This window comes from Malurus melanocephalus, unplaced genomic scaffold (assembly GCF_030028575.1).
Source record: "Malurus melanocephalus ecotype Western Australia unplaced genomic scaffold, MMel_1.1 scaffold_274, whole genome shotgun sequence".
Taxonomy (NCBI): domain Eukaryota; kingdom Metazoa; phylum Chordata; class Aves; order Passeriformes; family Maluridae; genus Malurus; species Malurus melanocephalus.
The window spans coordinates 796,737-815,800 of NW_026623506.1; the positions used below are offsets into that span (position 1 = coordinate 796,737).

General features: G+C 38.5%; 1 protein-coding gene across 1 annotated transcript in view; it reads right to left on the minus strand.

The window, feature by feature from the left end:
- Window positions 1-19,064, minus strand: part of FAM53A (family with sequence similarity 53 member A) — a 69,821-nt gene that overhangs the window by 38,183 nt on the left and 12,574 nt on the right. The window contains exons 2-3 of the mRNA XM_057376213.1: window positions 10,625-10,871; window positions 3,646-3,700 (exon numbers count right to left, since the gene is read on the minus strand). Of these exons, the coding sequence (XP_057232196.1) occupies window positions 3,646-3,700; window positions 10,625-10,702 (133 nt within the window). The 5' untranslated portion in view covers window positions 10,703-10,871. The remainder of the gene's footprint in view (window positions 1-3,645; window positions 3,701-10,624; window positions 10,872-19,064) is intronic.

The window sequence follows — 19,064 nt, forward strand, 5'->3', positions numbered from 1 at the left end:
ATGAAAAGGGAAAGAACAATTTGTTTTAAATCTAGTTTAATGTAAAGCCATCAAAGTCAAGCATAGAAGGATGGGCCAGGTCTCAATCCAAATACCCCGGTCGCAATCCAAATTTTACACTGTATGTGTTCAATTTTAAAAAAAAGGTAGAAAATTCAAAAAACACAAAGACCAAAGTATTTCAGGAACAACTCAGGCATTCCAGTATATACATACCAAGTTAAAACGTTTTTCTTTATACTGAGGGRAAGTATGTGCTTTTCAGTGAGCAACAGGGACAGTTTCCTAGTGCACRGCACATACCACAGTTAAAACAAGTAACAGTGAACAGCCTCAAGTACAACCAAAACAGATTAACAAATAACGTGAGAAGCCATAAGGGAATTTTAATTTTCTTTTATGCAAGAGCAGGATAATCTCTTCAGACTGCTGTTCTTCATTTAGCTCTTACACTCTTCTATTAAGAACACCTTACTAAAGAAAACTTGCAAAGGGTGTTCACATCCTCTGGTCTGAAAAGCTTTATTTCAAATTAGAAACAGCATAAAGTTAAATCAGACTGCAGATTGTTGCCTTTCCCCCTTACACTCTGAATATAAGAAAAAACTCCAAATCTTAATTCAAAGCATAAAATAAAGTATCCCTTAAGAACCTCCTGCAAGTTTACTGTGAATGCAGACATAGTTCACAACTTCTCATCTGAAGTGGCAACGCTGGGTTAAAAGCAGTCTGCCAGCGCAGCCTCTCGCTCTTTTGTGAAGCGTTTCTTTGAGAACATTCTGCACATTTTACAGCTGTTCCTCCACATTATACAATGAAGTGTAAGAAGAACTACAGCAGACTTTGGATTTGCAAATTGAAAAGCAGCAAAACTGTTGGCCAGCTAACAGTGCTTCATGCTTGGTTAGAAAATTTGCTAATTTAAACCAATTAGCCAAATAAGTTTCACTTATCCTGGCTTTAAAGAAAGAATATTTAAAATACCCTTTTTTTCCCATACACCTATTATAAGAACCTAGGTACAGCCTAAACACTAAATACTAATATATTCTTATKGCTGACTTTCTAAACTAAGTTTTAGCGTAATCAACAACTAAAAGATTTGCTGAGTAGCTTTAAAAGTTGCAAACCCAAATAGTTGTACATGTTCCATGCCCAAAGTATGTCATGGATTATCCTGTTTATTTGGATCTTATTTAAAGAACACCCTATTGTCTCAAAATCATTTAACTGTGCAGACAGCTGGCCTATTCAAACATGTTTTATTAGAATTCCTCTGTCCTTCCTCCTCCATTCTTTCAGATGGGTACAACCACATACTGTGCTTTGCCTTAAGCATGCAAGCTCTTCAAGGCAGGGACCATCCATAATTCAATGCAAGTAAAAGAGCCAACACAATGGGATCCAAATAATGTTTGAAACTCCTAGCATCTACTATAGGACAATTTCTTAGCCTGAACTTGCCTGATTTTTAAAAATCCTTAGGAAGCTTTCTTCCAGGCTGGGAGGCTTATTTAAAAATTTAATATWAAAAAMAAAGTCAAGAGTTACACTTGTGCTTTAATTGTTTACATGGTAGAAGTATCTAATTGTTTAAGCTGGAAATGAGCTATAAGATCAGAGTCCAGCCATTAACTCTGCAAAGTCCACCACTAAACCATGTCCCAAGTGCCACATCTACATGTCTTTCAATTACCTGTAGGGATGGTGTTTACAACCCCTGCCCTGGGCAGCCAGTTTMAATGCTTGACAACCCTTCTGGTGAAGAAATTTTTCCTAACATCCAATCTAAGCCTCTCCCCGTGCAATCTGAGGCCATTTCCYCTTGTCCTGTCATCTGCTGTTTGGGAGAAGCCTTTCACTCATGCATTAGACAGGTTACCTTGTTAGAGAAGGAGACCAGGTTGGTCAAGCAGGACCTGGGTGTCACATAACAAGCCTCCAGCCACCTGGAAGCTCCCCAGCAAACCCAGACTACTGGGAAATGACAAAAAGTAGCTCAGTGAACCATGAACTCCCTCAGCCTTCTTGGGYGGATCCCATCTGGCCCCATAGATCTGTGTGTGCCTAAGTGATGCAGCAGATCTCTGACCATTTTCCCTTTAATGATGGTGGCTTCATTCAGCTACCCATCCCTCTTTTCCAGCTCAGGGAGTTGGGTAGCCAGAGAACAACTGGTCTTACTATTAAAGACTGAGGCAAAGAAGGCATTAAGCACCTCAGCTTTTCCTCATCYGTCCCTATATGCCTCCCTGCATCCAGTAAAGAACAGAGACTCTCCTTAGCCCTGCTTTTGTTGCTGATGCATTTATAGAAACATTTTTTTATTGTGTTTTATGGCAGCAGCTACATTAAGTTCTTGYTGGACTCTGGCCCATCTAATTTTCTCCCTGCATAACCTCACCACATCCTTGTAGTCCTCCTGAGCTTCCTTCCACTCCCTCCAAAGGTCAACTCTCCTGGCTTTTTTTCTTCAGCCTTGAGCTCCAGCCAAAGCTCTCTGTTCAGYCAGGCCAAGCACACASGATAGCCTGCTCCTGCACCTTGAACATTTCCTTCTATAGCACATCCAACCTTCCTGACTCCTTTGTCCTTCAGGACTGCCTCCCAAGGGATTCTRTCAACCAGCCTCCTRCAMAGGCTGAAGTCTGCCCTCCAGAAGTTCAAGGTGGYAGTTCTAATCCCTGCCCCATCATTTCTCCAAGAATCACAAACCCCAGCCACTGTGCAGCCTCTGACCACCACATCACTCACCAGACCTTCCCTGTTCAAACCCAGCAGGGAATCCCCCTGGTTGAGCTCACCCATCAGCTGCATCAGGAAGTTTTCTTCCACCCAGTCCTAGACTGTTTCCTCTCTGCTGTACTGTATTTCCAGCAGACATCTGGTAAATTGAAGTCCCCCATGACAACAAGGAGTGGTGATTGTGAGACTTCTCCCAGCTGCTTATATTTTGTCTGCCTCTCCATCCTGGTTGGGTGGTCTGTCAGATTCCCATCAGGATACCTGCCTGGTTGGCAATGCTATTTAAGATAAGGCACCATTCGCTTTTGAAACCTCTCACAAACCAAGATTCACTTTTTGTGAGGAAACCCACTGAGCAAATTAAAGTCCTCCATGCTTAGAGAAAACATAACATGTAAAATTTCAACTCCACCTCTTAATAAAGCAGCCCACAGTTTACATATCAATAAGTGGAATTTTTGTTTTTTCCAGATAAAACTAACTCTTATTCTAATAGGAYCAAGGGGAAATAAAAAACAATTTCTGTGAGGGCACTGGACTTCAACTTATGGTTTGCATCATGCTAAATGTTTTATGTAGCAAAGAATATAATAAGGTGTRCAAAGATTTCTACCAGCTGATGAATCTGAACATCTTTAATATGAAAAGCAGAATTAGCGTGCTTCTGTACACTAAGGCAGATATCAAACCAAAAAAAAAGTGTTACAAGGGCTTTTTACTATGCAAAGCAGATCACAAGTACAAAACTAACAACCAGCTATTCCCAGTATTGTTCAAAGACCAGCTTAAACCAGCAGGCTCTACAGCAGCTCCATCCCCCTCACCTTATTTACAAAAGAAAGGCTGCTTGCTATACCAATTACCTCAGTAAAACACAACTAAGGTTTCTGAAGAACTTACCATTGATTTCGAAAGGGAACAAGCTGCCACTTTTATTCAGCTTCTCAGATGAGTACTGAAATCAATCAGAAAAAGAAAAGTTTTAACTGTGGAAAGAGTCAGCATTCACTTCAAGGAAACTGCATGCAGTTTTTAGTTTTTCTATATGTGCATTTAACAATGCCTTTAAAAAGATGGGGTTTTCCAATGCATCCTGAAGAAATTCCTGAACAGCTGATCTTTATAAACAAAGCCTCTGGCATCTRATTATTTGTAATGTTTTCTGATATACTGCTAAGTATCAAACCATTTCAAGAGCTGCAACATTAGCCTATGTGAATAAACTGGAAAATTAAGAGTGATAATTCATCCTTAATGAAAAAGCTTTGATCCAATTCTCATTTCAGTAGAAAGGAAATTACAAACTGGCAGTTGGGTTTCCATTTTCAGTCTTAAGGCTAGAAGGCAAAACACTTCATCTTCAACTAAGAGACAGGAATAGCTTTATCTAAATTAAATATACAAGCTCTTGAAGTTCACCACCATGAACTGTTTCCAATCAGGYTTTATTAGTATTTTACATTTTCTTTAAATCAGTGCAGTTTTTTTGTTTCTTCAAAGTAGAAAAGCCATTGGAAAAAAAAATCTTGCCTATCCCCAAAACATCTTTTTCACACTGACTGCTTTTTAAATCTCAGCTTATTGGTGGTGGTTCACTGCTCAAAAACAACATAACATCCATGCTTAAAACAAGGTTTGTGTGTAAAGGCCTTCAATTCAAGCCTCATCAGTAGCATCTGCAAAGTAAGACAAGCTTGTAACTAATTTTACCTAAAAAATATTACTATGAAGGCATTCTTAGTGATCTAGATTTCTCAGACAAAGCACACAGCTTGCAATCCAGCCTCCTATAMAGGAGCTATAAATAAGTGGCTCATGGCTGCATCAGCCCAAGGGTCATTATTCACTCCCCCACCATCACCTCAGGATGGAGAGGAAGATTGCTTTAAAAAAGAGCAACACACTTTATGTGAACATTGTTCTTTGTGTATAGCCAAAGAAGATAGCATTGTACATACACTTCCTTTCCAGATACAAAGTCAATTTTTAAACAAACATCCTTGGGCTACAAAGCTTTTTTTTTTTTTTCTGTAYAGCAGCACATAGTRCTAGTGACAACTTTATATCCTTGAGCCCCACAGAGACAACACTGAGCTGTGATAATATTCCCTTGGTGTTATTGTTTTAGAGGTAGGAAATAACAGAACAGATGAAAGGATAGGACAGCAATAGGATTTTTAATCTTATTTTTATCATCATCTGCATATGAGACAATCTGTTTAATTTTTACTTAAAATTTGCCTCTGTAGATGCATTTATAACCTCCTTTTAAACAAGTTACTTTATGTAAATAGCAGAACCCCAAGTTTAAAGATCCATTGGATTTGCTGTTAATYAGTCTAATTCAAACCATTTSAAGCCTGCAACTTGCYAGCTACATAGAATTCACATTTAAAAAGCCAGTATCCATCCTCTACTCTGATCAGGTACCAGCTTCATGTGAAACACAKGAGCACATTAAGGTAACAGTAGTTATATTTCAGCTGTCCCTGAMGGGGAAATGGACAAATTAGAGACTTAAAGATAAGGTCTTCCAACTAATTCTTSCTTTCCAGCTTTCCCCAAATGAAAGGCAATACCAACCTATTCAACTATTAGATAGTAACTAAGGAAAACATGCTTTTGGAACAAAGTYCTATGTCAAAAAGTCTTATAGCTAATTTATCCTAAACCAGACGGAAAAGGGCAGCAAGGTGAGTTCATATGAGCATAATAGGGGTGTTGAAAAGACTATTTATTCACACAGGCCAAGATGAGAAACTCAAGGACAATCCTGTGTTGCAGCTGATACTTAAATTTTCACAGTTTTCAGCCAAATGCATCTTTAAGAAAGTTCTCTTCACGAATGTTTAAGTCATTTGATTACATACACTTTTACCACCTTAAAAAGCTTTGTCCATCAGGTAGAGACTAAACAAACTTTGACAGCTGCAAAGCACTGAAASCATTTTTCAGGGGGAACATGGAAAAAGTGGGATCACATGCACACAGACTATTTGTACTCCAGAGAATTTCAATGCTCTCTAACTCACAAAGAAACCTCGTCCTTACAGCTATTTCTACCCAGGTTCTGGTGAAATCAGAGCTCAGTTCTATGGCAAAGCACACATATTGCCTCTGCAACTTGGGGTCGCTCATACAGAATCCTGCTAAGTCACAAAAAAAATTTCTTTGCTAATTCTTCGGAGATTCAGACCAAAAACCTTAAAAACACTACACGTGACATCACATGTTGAAAGGGGGAGTAAGCTGCACTATTTCAGCAAAAGCTGAAAGCACTGAAATAAGGGCTGAGTGACTAAGAAGACAGTAAGTAACAAATCTCCTTTACAATATATGCTTGGCTTTCTATAACTGAAACTAAAATACTTGGAAACAGTGTCTGCTGGTATGTCTTAAAGGTGTCTGGAAGTCCAAACTTGAGTAGACTCTGTCAGGCTGTAAATTCTTAATAGGAGGGAGGATTTTTTTTTTTTTTTTTTTTCTGTCAGGCTGTAAATTCTTAATAGGAGGGAGGATTTTTTTTTTTTTTTTTTAATCTATACAGCACATGGCACAAGTCCCATTAGATATTACTGTAAGAGGGCACTGAGCCACTTTATCAGCTCTCCTGGGCTGGCCACTCTCTACCCTCCCCCATTCATTCCCTTTGTGCTATGATCTACTTGATGCTTCCTCAATGAAGACTTTCTTTTATGATTATGCTTAAAAAAAGAATCCAATTGCTAAGAACCTGAACAGGGAAGTCTGCTACCCACTGTGTGAAGGCAATCTTCCTTAGAATAAGTCCAAATTATTCAACAAGGTCACTCTCCTGAAGAGGAAACACATCCATCTTGCAACTACTGCTTTTTGAATAGATGTTAAAACATTCACCAAGGTCTCATGCCTCTGGAGAATTTATTAGGGAAATAATGGCATATCTTAAGATAAACACACAAAACAATGAAACTACAAGTTTCACCTGAGGTTAGAATTGTTTGCTTCATGCCAAGAAGTGGATCTACTTKGAAATGCTTGCTCACAAAAAGAAACTCTTTTGTGCAGTTGGAGAGACTATGCTCAAAAGAAAACTAAAGGTGCGATACAACATTTAGGGTAGTGCCACAAGTTTCAGTTGGTTTTCTGAGTCTTAACAGTTGTTCTTTCATTAAAATATTCACTTGAAAAGACACCTAGTCTGAACTGAGTAAGTGGAAGAGCCATGCAAGCAGAGCTGACAATGAGTTATAATTTACATGACTAATTTTAAGTGTTCTTTGCTAGCAGAAGCCAACTGTAACAAAAATAATTCTGGSTTTTCTTCTACACTTCAATGTACTGCATTAGGAACTTCACAGCCTGTGCTATCCCTCCTCATTATTCTCAGAATGACAACTTCATCTTCATACTTTTTAAATCAATGGCTTTAATTTCAAGGCATTTTTTCCACTTTCCAAGTACAGGCGAATTCCTCCAATTTATCAGCATCCTTTCCAAACCACAGAGAAGACACTTTTTATCATTCAAGTATTAACTTAACCACCACACCAACGTGACTTGGTTTGAATAGGCCATGCCAAGATCTCCATTCCTCTACCAAATATCCTCCAAATGTGACTGAATATCAAACAGATATTCAGTGGGAAGGAACATTTGGACCTTTTCTCAGGATGTAAAAAAGTGATTAAGTCAAGTCTTATGATCAGTGGCTTTTTCTCTGAGGAAGTCAATCTAATTCTAAATCTTTCAACACAAATAAGCCTCAAAATTTAAAAATAATGGAACACCACACTCCTTTAAGGGGTTTCATAGCAAAACTTGTTCCTTTCACAAATCTTTGTCTGGCAGTGCTCATGTTTCCTTAATACCACACCTTGAAGTCTTATAGCTCACATACTGTTACTTCACAAACSAACACGAGATTCTATACAATATGAAAAAAGGTACAAGTTTAATCAGAATACACAGAAAAATCCAAGACTTCTGAGCTCTATGAGAATTCAAGTGAATAGAGAACAACTATTTGATTTAATGCTGCTGTCAACCCATGAAAGCCACTATGTGCTCACAGAACTTCTCAGCTCTGTTGTGAGGTAGAGTTGAGCAACTAGGGATACTACCTTGTGAGCTACAGCACCCAAACTGAGAAAAAAAAAAAAGCCTGGGACAATCTTCCTGCTTCTACAGCAGGTCACTCAGTCATTCTCCAAAAGGCAGGTGCAGGGCAAGGCTGTACAACATAACTGAGCATGCACAGGCTGAATTACACCAGCTTGGAAAATTAGCATGTCATTTAACAGCAGTAAAAAGCTGCAGCCAGTATTTYACAACATAAAAGAGAGGTACTTGATCACCACACAGCTTACACAAATGAAAAAGTGTACTATGTCCTATACATGTTGTCTTTGTGCCCAGTTCGGCTGCACAGCAAATAGCTTTGAAAGAGCTATTATTTTTTCTTTTAACACCCTCATTCATGAGCTGTATTACAGAATAGCTTTTCCCCAGCTCTTTTATCTACCAAGTGCCAAAACACTTGTGCAGATGCACTGCAAAAGGTATCACAAAACTGATAAGGTTTAACTACATTAACCCAGGCAAGAAAAGTTGGTCTTAATCCTCAATCAGCTCACGATGTGGTTCACCACATGGTGTCACAGAACTTTGTGCCAGCACAAGTAACAAAAGGTGCAGGCAAGATCACTTCACAATTGCTCTGAATTGCTGCTGCTATTAGAAGAAACTACAGCATTAACCAGAACTTCTTGCCAAAAAGCTTAAATGTGCTTGCACTGATACCAGACCCCCACCAGCAGTCTTTTAGTGAAATTTAGCAATTGTCATCACCAGGAGAAAAAGCACCCTTTTTACCATTTTAGGTTCACATTGTATCCAGGAAGCCATTCTTTGCTTCCATGAATCCTTTTTAGTAGAGATCAACCTACTTGCACACTTTTATTCACACTTGCTTCACTATTTCCACACTTCACTACGCAATTTCCACACATTTTCAGGGTGCCATTGTGTACAAACAGAACCTGTTCCTGGCCTCAGAACCCATTTTCTGTAAGAACTAAAGCACTTACAAAACCAATTACTTGACAGATAAAAGGAGGAGAGGAACAGGAGAAGGGTGAGGACGAAACAACTGATGAGACATCATGTGCCATTTTCCGCTCCACTTGTTCTTTTTCATGCTTTATTGTAAGTCCAGATAAGGACAGGAATAAAAAGCAACCAACCTACAACATGTTACAGCATRCCAACATACTCCTGTACAGACTCCACACAGTGTAAAACCAGTARTGTGTCCTTCTCAGCTATTAGGAGRTCTMTGGTYCAAAACCTACAGGGACTATCRGTAAAAAGACAGCTCCTTTTCCAAATTTATACAAACTTTAGGACCTCAAAAACTAGAAATTACAAGGTGCCATTACAYATTTTGTTACAAACACTGCTACTGGTTATAGGCMRTCATTGCCTTACACTTCRGCCCCAGAGTTTAGCTACAAATGAWGACTTTGCCAGCTCACAGATASAGCAGATTCTCCTGMAAACTGCATGTCCCAAGCACTTCATCAAACCAGACAAAATAAATGCAAGCTAAGTAAGCACTTCTGAGAGCTAACACCATTTCAAGACCTTAAATCTGCCTTTCAAGAATAGCACATATTTCAGGGGAAGGTAAAACACAGGTAACAAAAATTATTGGGAKAACTCTAAATGGACCTGCTACAGTTTTAAAAATAAAACTGCTTGATTTATGTGTACTGTTGGATATCCCTACTGGACAAGGGACTGGATACGTGAGAATTGCAGATGCTTGTGCACCAACTCCAGCATATTCAAGATATGCTTCACCTGCTTTAGGCTTGTGATACAAACAAGGAAGCAGTCTGGCTGGTTTAAGTAAGCTGCAACAGAGCCAGAATATTAAAGTAACTGACAAACTTCAGGTCCAATATTTACATTTCTATGTTTAAAAAGCAGCAGAACTAGGGTTAAACAACACCTTGACATTTAGTCTTTTTTTTTTTTTTTTGTGTGTGTCCCACTGGAACCTTGAAGCTTGACCTACAGAAGGGTGCTACTGTAAATAAAAGTCAGTAAACCAAAATCAGTACACTCCATACAGAATATGGTCTCAGGGTTCTCAGGTAGGCGCCTAAAATTGACAACAGACTAGTTTAGCATTACTCACTCTAGAGTAGATATTTCATTCACAAGTGAGATGTGAAGAGCCTAGATTTCTTCATGCCTGAATTGCATGCTAGAACCACACTATGGACCCAGAGATGAAACCAGCAAGAATAACACCATAAATACTACAAAGTTTTTCAGAGAACCGGCATCCGAGGCACTGAAAAAGCAAGGATCCACTCTACTAGCACAAACAACAGTCTTGCAAGTAACCTGACTTTAACTGTATTTACTTGATGACCTGTTTTCCTCCCACYAAGTGCTGACAGTTACCTATGTGGGATTTTTATAAGTAAATACTCTTGTCAGATATAAAGATATCAAGCACCTGGTTATATGAAGTGAAAAAAACTTCAACCCATACAAATACTTGTGGGTTTTGTTAGCAAAAAAGGAATTCTGRGAAGCTTTCATAATTCGTTTCAGTCATTAGAACACTATTTCATGAAAACTGGCTTTTTGCTATTTAAAATGAAGTAGCAAGATGAAAAAGATGATTAGAGTAAGAAAGTATCACTTCAGAAAGGGACTAAACACTGAAGTTCCATCTTTTTCCTCCACTTAAAATTCTCACCCAACCTTGCAGACCAGTCCTAACTTAAACAGCTGAATTCTGGCTGATCTACATTCTTGAATTTGTTATGCAGTTCTGAGTTACTTGGCATTTCACATTTATGTTATTTTGGTAGATCCTTACCAGGTTAATATTGTATGTTTTACAGGTCAGATCATCCAAGCTCTGGTTCTGCAGCTTTTCTGTTATTAGTGTTACCATGGTAGTTGTTCCTTTTCCACTGCTCACACGGAAGTGTTGGAGGCTCTTCAGTCYCTTCTTTCAATACTCATGAGCCATTTCTGTTTTGGTCTAGAATCTTGAGATTTATGCTTCCATCTTATTGCCACAGTTTATTTCCAAATGCTGTCAGTGTATCATGTCTGGTTTCCTGTAAAATTGGATTAGAAAAAGGAAAAAAGTCAGAGGAGTTCTTGGGTACAACATTATTAGTATCATAATAATCCAACTCTTATCTGGATTATTCCTTCATGCAGATACATCCCTATGTGACCAGTGCTGATGGTCTGGCATCTCAGAGCTCACATTCCTGCTCACAAGGAATACTCATATTTGAGGTTTCACTGACTACAACTCCAGAAAGGAAGTGAGACACATTAATGGTAAAGATCAGAGTATTTGGCTGTTTCCTACTATTGAACTGATTCTACACAGGAATTTGATCCAAGGCAGAATGAGACACTTAAGCTTTCCCTCATTTAAACTGCTGAAGTCTAAGCCAGGTATACCAGAACAACAAATGAAACATGTTGATATCCACCACACTCTTCTGCATGTTTAACATTATTTGGCATTTTAAGGCCCTCTCCCATATTGTTTCATCACTAACCCCTTCTTAATAAGAAAAGTGGAGCAGTGGGTAACTTAAACACTATAYCCACTTCCCAAACCCTCAGCTACTTTTCATATCTTGCCCTGGGATTTTTTTCAGTTTTGTTTTTTTTTAAGGTTACGTAATTGTTACCCTGCCAGCAAACACCAGATCTCGTAACCAGGACAGATTCCCATGCACATAAAAGTATCACAGACAACAGCTTTGATATCTTTATTCTGTGAGCAGTCATCTAAATCAAAAGCACTAAGTTCATCAGCTACCTCCTTTTATCCTAAAGATCCTCTATGTGTTTTTCCCCCCTACTCTCTAGTGACCTACATTAACCATTCTTGATTATTCAGGTTGGTCAAGCATATTCAGGGACCACTTATGRTCTACAAAGTGGGAAGAGATCCTCATAGAGGTACTTCCAAATTTAAACACAAGGCTTTGGGAAGGAACATTGATGCTGCCAGGACCATAAGTTTGCATCCATTTTCTAGTTTTAACATCTACAGTTAAAAAAAAAAGGCATAAAATTATTTTCAAATGTTTCCATAAAATATTGCCTCTTCTACACTACTAATTAGCTGTTTAAATAACCAGTAGTAGCAAGGAAAAAAAGCCACTTGAGGCTATGAGCCAAGTTAAACCCACTTAAAATTAYGATATTAATAGTAGTAATGGTGATGTTAGATGCTTTTAAACCTGTTGCCTTTAACTAAATCCTCAAATATGATTTTCGCAAGCTAACCAAGCACTATTTCACCTTCAACAGTCTGCTACACCATAGCCTCCCTCAGCCTGAGAACTGTCCCACAAATGTAATTTCTGCCCAACTTTTAGCCTTGTTCTTTTATCTACTTTTTTTTAATGCTATGAGATAGGATACTTTAAAATGCTCTTCCACCACCAATAATGCTACTCAGATAGCTGGAAATTCAACTGGTCTGTTTTTACTACATGTGTTTTGTCTTTCAGGAAAGCACAGGACCCAAAATATTTACATCTTGTTCTGAAATTACACTAGGTCAAATATTAAAAACCCCTCAAGTTCATACACTCACTGGATAATGCTGCATGTACACCTCAACATGAGAAGTGAAAGCCAAGTGTGGTTCACWAAATACTGAAGCCAATTTTGAGGGCAGGCATGTGAACACAACAGTATCTACAGCAGCACGATCAAACACTGCTCTGTTCCTGTTAAACCTGGTGGAGTTTAAAGTAAATCTAGAAATCTGGAATAGAAATCACAAGAAAGGCTGACTGGAGGTCAGAAGTTGCTCCTAGATACACTGAAAACATACTGAAGAGCTTTGTAACTAGTGCAAAGACTTTCAGATCTATGTTAAGGATGAACATTTCCACAAGTAGAGATGCTACTACTAAGAACCAGCTGAAAAGTTCAGCAGATTAATCACTTCTATTCAAAAAGGCCACAGAATAATTTATGGGTGTTCTTTTTCCTCAAGGAAAAATCAAAATGCATAAAACTGCCAAAGACAGGAGAAAAACTGATCTGTAATCAGTTAACTAYAATACAGTTATACTTTGCTTAGTACTTGTAATCTTCAAATGTTTCACTGCAATTTTAAGTTAGCTTAATACAAGCTAAAATAAGGAAAGAGTAGATGGAATGGTATGAAGACTTTAGTTAATGAACCAATTGAATCAAAGGATAAAGGGAAATGAAGCAAATGATAAAGCAAATGAAATCACAGACGCACAGCACTTTCAGAATTGTGCTGAATTGTACAGTTATCCACATTCATAAATCCTACCAGCTACTGAAAGGAATACTTGGGCACTGCAACCACTCAGGCCCTGACAGCATGGWGCCCAACCAGCTCTGAAACACAGGCAATGTGCAAATCCCCCCCAAAAAGTTTCATTTTGGGAACTCACACCAATAATAATTTTTCAAAAGGAGACATGCTCTATTGATGAAGATTTTATTTTTAAGTATGGGGCAGGGATGAAAAGGTGCTGTTGGCCAGAAAAACCTTCATCTACCTGCTCCCACTTTCTACTGCTCCCCCTAATGAGTAAATTCCATTTCTCAATATKAAGCACAGTCCTAAGAGCAGGGGTTGTAGTTCAGATCAGAAGAATGCTTTGCAGGTGAATTCCCTTCTCATCTTAAATAYGCTTGATCAGTACATTGGTATTAACTGTTTTACACTAGAAATCTCTTCTTACTCAGCAGTCCTTGTTAAGGATGACACAATAAATGTTTAAGTGGTCAAAATGTCACCAACACACTCCCACCGCCACCATTCTAGGCTGCAGTTCGATGTACCTCAGCTGCCATCACAATTGCCAACACATTCTCTTCTCTGGCTATTTGTGGCCCACAGCAGTGTGCCAGCACAAGTGTTTCTGCTCATCACAGAGAACTAGATCAAGCAATTTTTATAGCTGGATATAACCAAAACACTTCCTTTTGTTTCTGGGAAATGTTGTTTTCCAGCTGGATCAGCTCCCCAACCTGGTTTGCCATGAACTGGACACAAATGCCTGTGTGGGCAAATTGTGGGATGCTGACACTGCTTGTCCAAGTACCTGTCCAACTACAGCATCAGAAAAAAAAAAAGGAACATACCATACAAGAAAACCAGTTTACATCAGCACTTCCTACAGTGAGMCAGGCAGATTCTTCTTTAATTAGAAATAGGCATCTCCTTCTGAAGCATGGTTTGAACATGCCTCTCTCTTCCATCTTCCTTTTCCAATTTGTATTCCTTTGACTGGTCAAACTTACCAGCTCAAAGTGATCTGAAATCACCCCTGCAGCCRCAGCACCTTAAATCAGTGACAAACATGCTGGCTCACTCTAGTTGAACTATTTATACTCTGCAAGGAATTGCTTCCCTCATCTTTCCTAATTAACATTGGCCGTCAGGAGACAAGAGATTCTTCAGAGTAACTCTAGCTTCACTTAGCTGTTGTCATTTTAAAACTTTGGTATTATGTATTTACAAGCTTTTATAATGTGTAATATTTGTATTTTAATATAATGGATTTTATAATGTAATTATAACCTTATAAGGTCCCTCAGTACCTCCTAGAGGGAAGCTCCTCACTTTATTTTCCTATTTTTGAGGGTTTAGTTTATTTCAAGACTCTCTGCTATGATATGTATTTAATTGATTCACAGAGTAAGCTGTTTACTTTATGTACTTTTTCCACCATGCTATTTTTCTAGAGCTGATTAAAGGCAGCCAACTTTATTTTTCAGTCTCTCCTTATCATCCTCTCTATGTTTATCAGGCTGAATCCCTCTCAAACTGCTCAGCACTTCATACTAATTGGATTTTCAGTAATATGAGCCATTTGACCATCTTTGATAAGGCAATGTGGATGCTGCTGAATTTGCATGTTTTCAGCTGCCTCATGGTTAGATTTGGGCACAATCCAGTCCTGCCCTACTCTGCACAGAGCCTGGAAACACAGCCCACAGGTAACACACCTCTGCTGTCACCAGGTCTCCACAGGCAGCAGCAGAGCCAGGCACTGCCAGTTCAAACAGGAATATCCTCCAAGCCCTGAGCTAATAACAATAGGCCTTGGAGCTCCAAGTTGGATGAAATCCTACAAGATTATGGCCATCTTTCCCTTAGCACACCRTCCTTTGTGGAGTCTGATTAGGTAGGATAGTGAGCAAGCTGAGACCTCCAAGATAAACACACACAACAAAAGATGTTACTCAGTCTCTGTCCTGGGAGAGAGTTAATCTTCCTAGGATCTTGAGCTGGGGGGCAGAGGTGAGAGCTGGGGGGGAAGAGAAGCTATTTTTATTGTTGAAAGGTAGACTAATCAAAAGGAATAAATGGAATATAAAAATCAAACTCCAAATGCAAGCCAAAGCTAACATTCCTCACAGCAGYAGAATGAGCTGTGATGGAATCATTATCACCATTGTCTCTGATTTAAAGTTCTTTTCTATTCATTCTGAAGGCTGAGAAAAGTAGATTCATTATTATATCACCATAGTACTACTAAAGGAGAGAGGGTTTATTTCTTTAAAAGTTTAGCTACAAGTAGTAATGACTTGTAAAATCTCTGCCAAAATTAACAGTGCAGATAGAACAGAAGTGCTCATGTCACGAATTCTGCATCTTCTCAGTGACATCACTGGTGTCTTTTTTGGGAAGACTACTAAAAATACAGATTATCCAACCTCCCAATCAATTAAAGGATGTCAGAGGCTCATTCAATTTGACAAGCGACTTTCAAAGAGATGAAGAGTCCTGATGAAGAACACAAAGCCAATACAAAAAAAATCTCTCCTTGGCTCTAAGAAATTAAGGCAGCCAGACTCATCTCCAACCCACTTCTCCTCCTCTGCATCCTGCAGGACAAAATGTTCCAGCAACAGCTCATCTCGATGGGAAAATTTACATTTGTTTGAAGCACTTCTAACAATTTCATCTCTGTTTCTGGAAGYTCTATCTTGGAAAAAGAAGAGATGACAAGATTTTTAGATGATTTCCCCATAAGACAAATGGTGTTTCTTGGTGATGACAATCCCATTTTTTTYCTGCCTACAGCACTAAAATGACCAGTGAGAATACAAAGGGTTGTTTTCTCTGTTACTTCACATTATTTTCTAGTCTTTGCTCAGAGTGCTACATGGAACCCTTATTACCAACAATCCCATACATGCACTTAGCCTGCTCCCAGCAGAAGGAAAGGATTAGCTGGAGTCAAAATTCCAATTCGGATAAGTAGGTCCTTTAAAATATTATCTCTGCTTCAGCAAGCCAAAGTAGCTAATCACTCCTGCAGTACCAACTCCAAATCTAGATGATTTTGYTACTAGACTCTAGATGAAAGGTGGTGTGATTTTTTTGCCTCTTGGCACTTTCTGCAGCAACCAAGAAACATTTAAACATGGAAACATAACACAAAACKGATCAAGTTTTAACAGAGCATTGTCTGTCCCATTCCAGTTATGCTTGAAGAAACACTATGTTGAARACCAGCTTTTCAGAAACTGCTAAACTAATAGTTTATGCCATCTGAGAAAAAACTACAAAATATCTAGTTTCTTGCAATGCAAAATTCCAACTTCCAAAAGGAAAGAGAACATTCTACTTCTAAAATACAAATTATTTACTAAAATGCTAAGAAGTTCACAGAGAGGCTAAGCATTCCTTACAAACTAAGTCTATTAATAACTTTTAGCCCAGAAAAGTTCTTGATCGCAGGCACTTAAAAGAGAATTATTTGGACTCTATTCTTTCCAGTACTAATCTGCAGTGCAGCTATTCGGCAAAACTTCCAAAATTCCACATCAACTAAAAAAAAAAAAATCTGTTTTAATTAGAAAGTTTCTTGCAGCTGTAAATTTATCAATCAAGATTTTTGGGGATTGGTACTAAAAGGGGACACCTCCATTTCCAAAACTATCTACTTCAAGAATCTTCTCAACACCATTAACTTGCACCCCTTCATTTTCTGAGATTCTTTACTAAAAGTTTTTAAACAATGCATTAAAATAACAGTTTCTGACCAAAAGGGACAAAGAGAGAAGAGTTTATAACCCCAGTTTATAATCTGTAGAAACTGTCTTGCAACCATCTAGAAAATTCTGCTCAAATTGTAGTTGTTCTCGCTGAAGAGTTCAGATATGACAAGACAAAGGTTCAACACCACACTAACACATTCTAGAACTCCGAACAAAAAAGCCAAAGAACCCAGTTCCAACATTTGCAATTCMAAGTTTCTTTAACAGGACTGAAGAGAGATTTCATGAGCTATAGAACTGCTTCACTTTCTCCATGCAGTGCTTTCATAAGCCAGTTCTTATTAGAAAGAAACTTCAGTATTAGGAGATGTTCAAACTTAGATTCAGGTTGTCAAAACTCCAGCACAAAACTGCAAAAAGGGACAAGAGAAACAGGCTAGAAAGCATCCTTTACATCAATTAAAGGCCACCAGAGACAAGTGTCTCAGATATTCCACAGGCTCTGGAAGCACAAGACCTCAAAACTGTTTGCTGAAGAACATACATCACTTAATGTGCAAGGCCAAACTCTAGATCAGCATTTTAAGGTTAAAAACTAGGATTTGGGTTGTTCATGCCTCCAGAGATAGACGAAAATACTAGGTCCACTTACCTCAAATGCAGAAAATCCCTGAGCCCAGAATTTCACTGTTTGGCTCTAAAGCATCATCGCTAAGGCCAACTGGTCACTGAGGCAACTGAGACAAAATATAAACTGCTACTAAAATAAGACTACATCCTAACACACTTCTACTCCATCTCCCACACTTCAGATGGAAGAGCTCCTATGAGAAGGAAGGGAAGTCTCAACCATCACACAGAGCCTTTGGATTCCACTTTACTTAAGAGATGTTTAGATGATATGCTAGAAAGAGGTTAAAGGTAATACTTGGGTATTACCTTTGATGGTATGGTTTCTCATCCTTCAGCTTGGGTATTACCTTTGATGGTATGGTTTCTCATCCTTCAGCTTGGGTATTACCTTTGATGGTATGGTTTCTCATCCTTTTAGCCCAGAAAACACATACAAAATAAAGACTTAAATACTTTAATACATTTTGAATAGGAAACAAAATATTTTACATGATGGGCTGTTGTAATAAATATACCACCCTTTACTTCTCAAGTTACTGTCAGTGGTTTTGGTTTGGTTTTAGACCAAGYTGAGAGTCTCCTTCCAGAAAGGAGAAAGAAGGGTGGAGACAGACAATGTTAAACCTTTGTCACAGTTTATAACGTACATTTCTCAAAGCAACAGAAGTGRTGAAGTAAGCTCAAGAGACTTTTTCCAGGTCATACCTAATTAAMGCAGGGAATATATCGCTACACAAAACTAGGGCTAAGAACTCAACTCAGCCAGAGGTTAAAGCATTTTTTATTGCCAACTCATATCAGGAAGAAGTCAGTCTCTCAGGTTAAACCTGTCTTTGAGACTTGAAGACCACCTAATACTCGTATCATAGACAAGTCATCCTGCATCTTTTAAAGTATTTTTGTCAGACAGGACAACAGATGAGCTGTGCCTTGTGTCTGATGCTGTACAAAGATGCTGTTCCAAGATGCTTGTGTTACTTACACTCTTTCCTAAAATAATCCACCACAATGACAGGCACGGATTTATTAATTTTGCTTAAGAATATTTACATCTACTCTGTTTGGAGTTCCATTTGAATGAGCCATCAGGGCTGGCTCATGACCAGTCATCTCTCTGCAATCTGAGATTTGGACTCTCTCTCCTCCTCAGCMCTACTGCAGAAAAGCCTGAGGCTACGATGTGATGTTGAGGAACAGAAGTCTGATCTACTGAGGCTTGAAYACATGAACACCAAGCCCTTGGCTTTTGCCATAATTATTAACTAAATGAGCTAATAGTCATTATTGCAAGACTACACTACTCAAACCAAGAGTTAYTGCCGGTTTAAGCAATTCAGAATAAAACCTAGTGGGCAATCACCACTCTTTTACTGTAACTTTCAGTCTGTATTACTAAAAGCTCAAAGCTCAGGTCCTACACAAATTACTTTYACCTCCACACACACTGCTTTAATAAATATGCCATTTAAAACCAGTGGAAGTATTTAATTCATATACAAAGCCTCCAGTAAGATACAAAATCCAGACTCAAATAGTAGTTTATAATGGCAACATTAGTGTTTGGAGAAATCTACCTACCTAGCACACTTTCACTAAAGCAAGTGATCCAGACTGTACAAGATCCATGAGGTTTTTTCTTTATT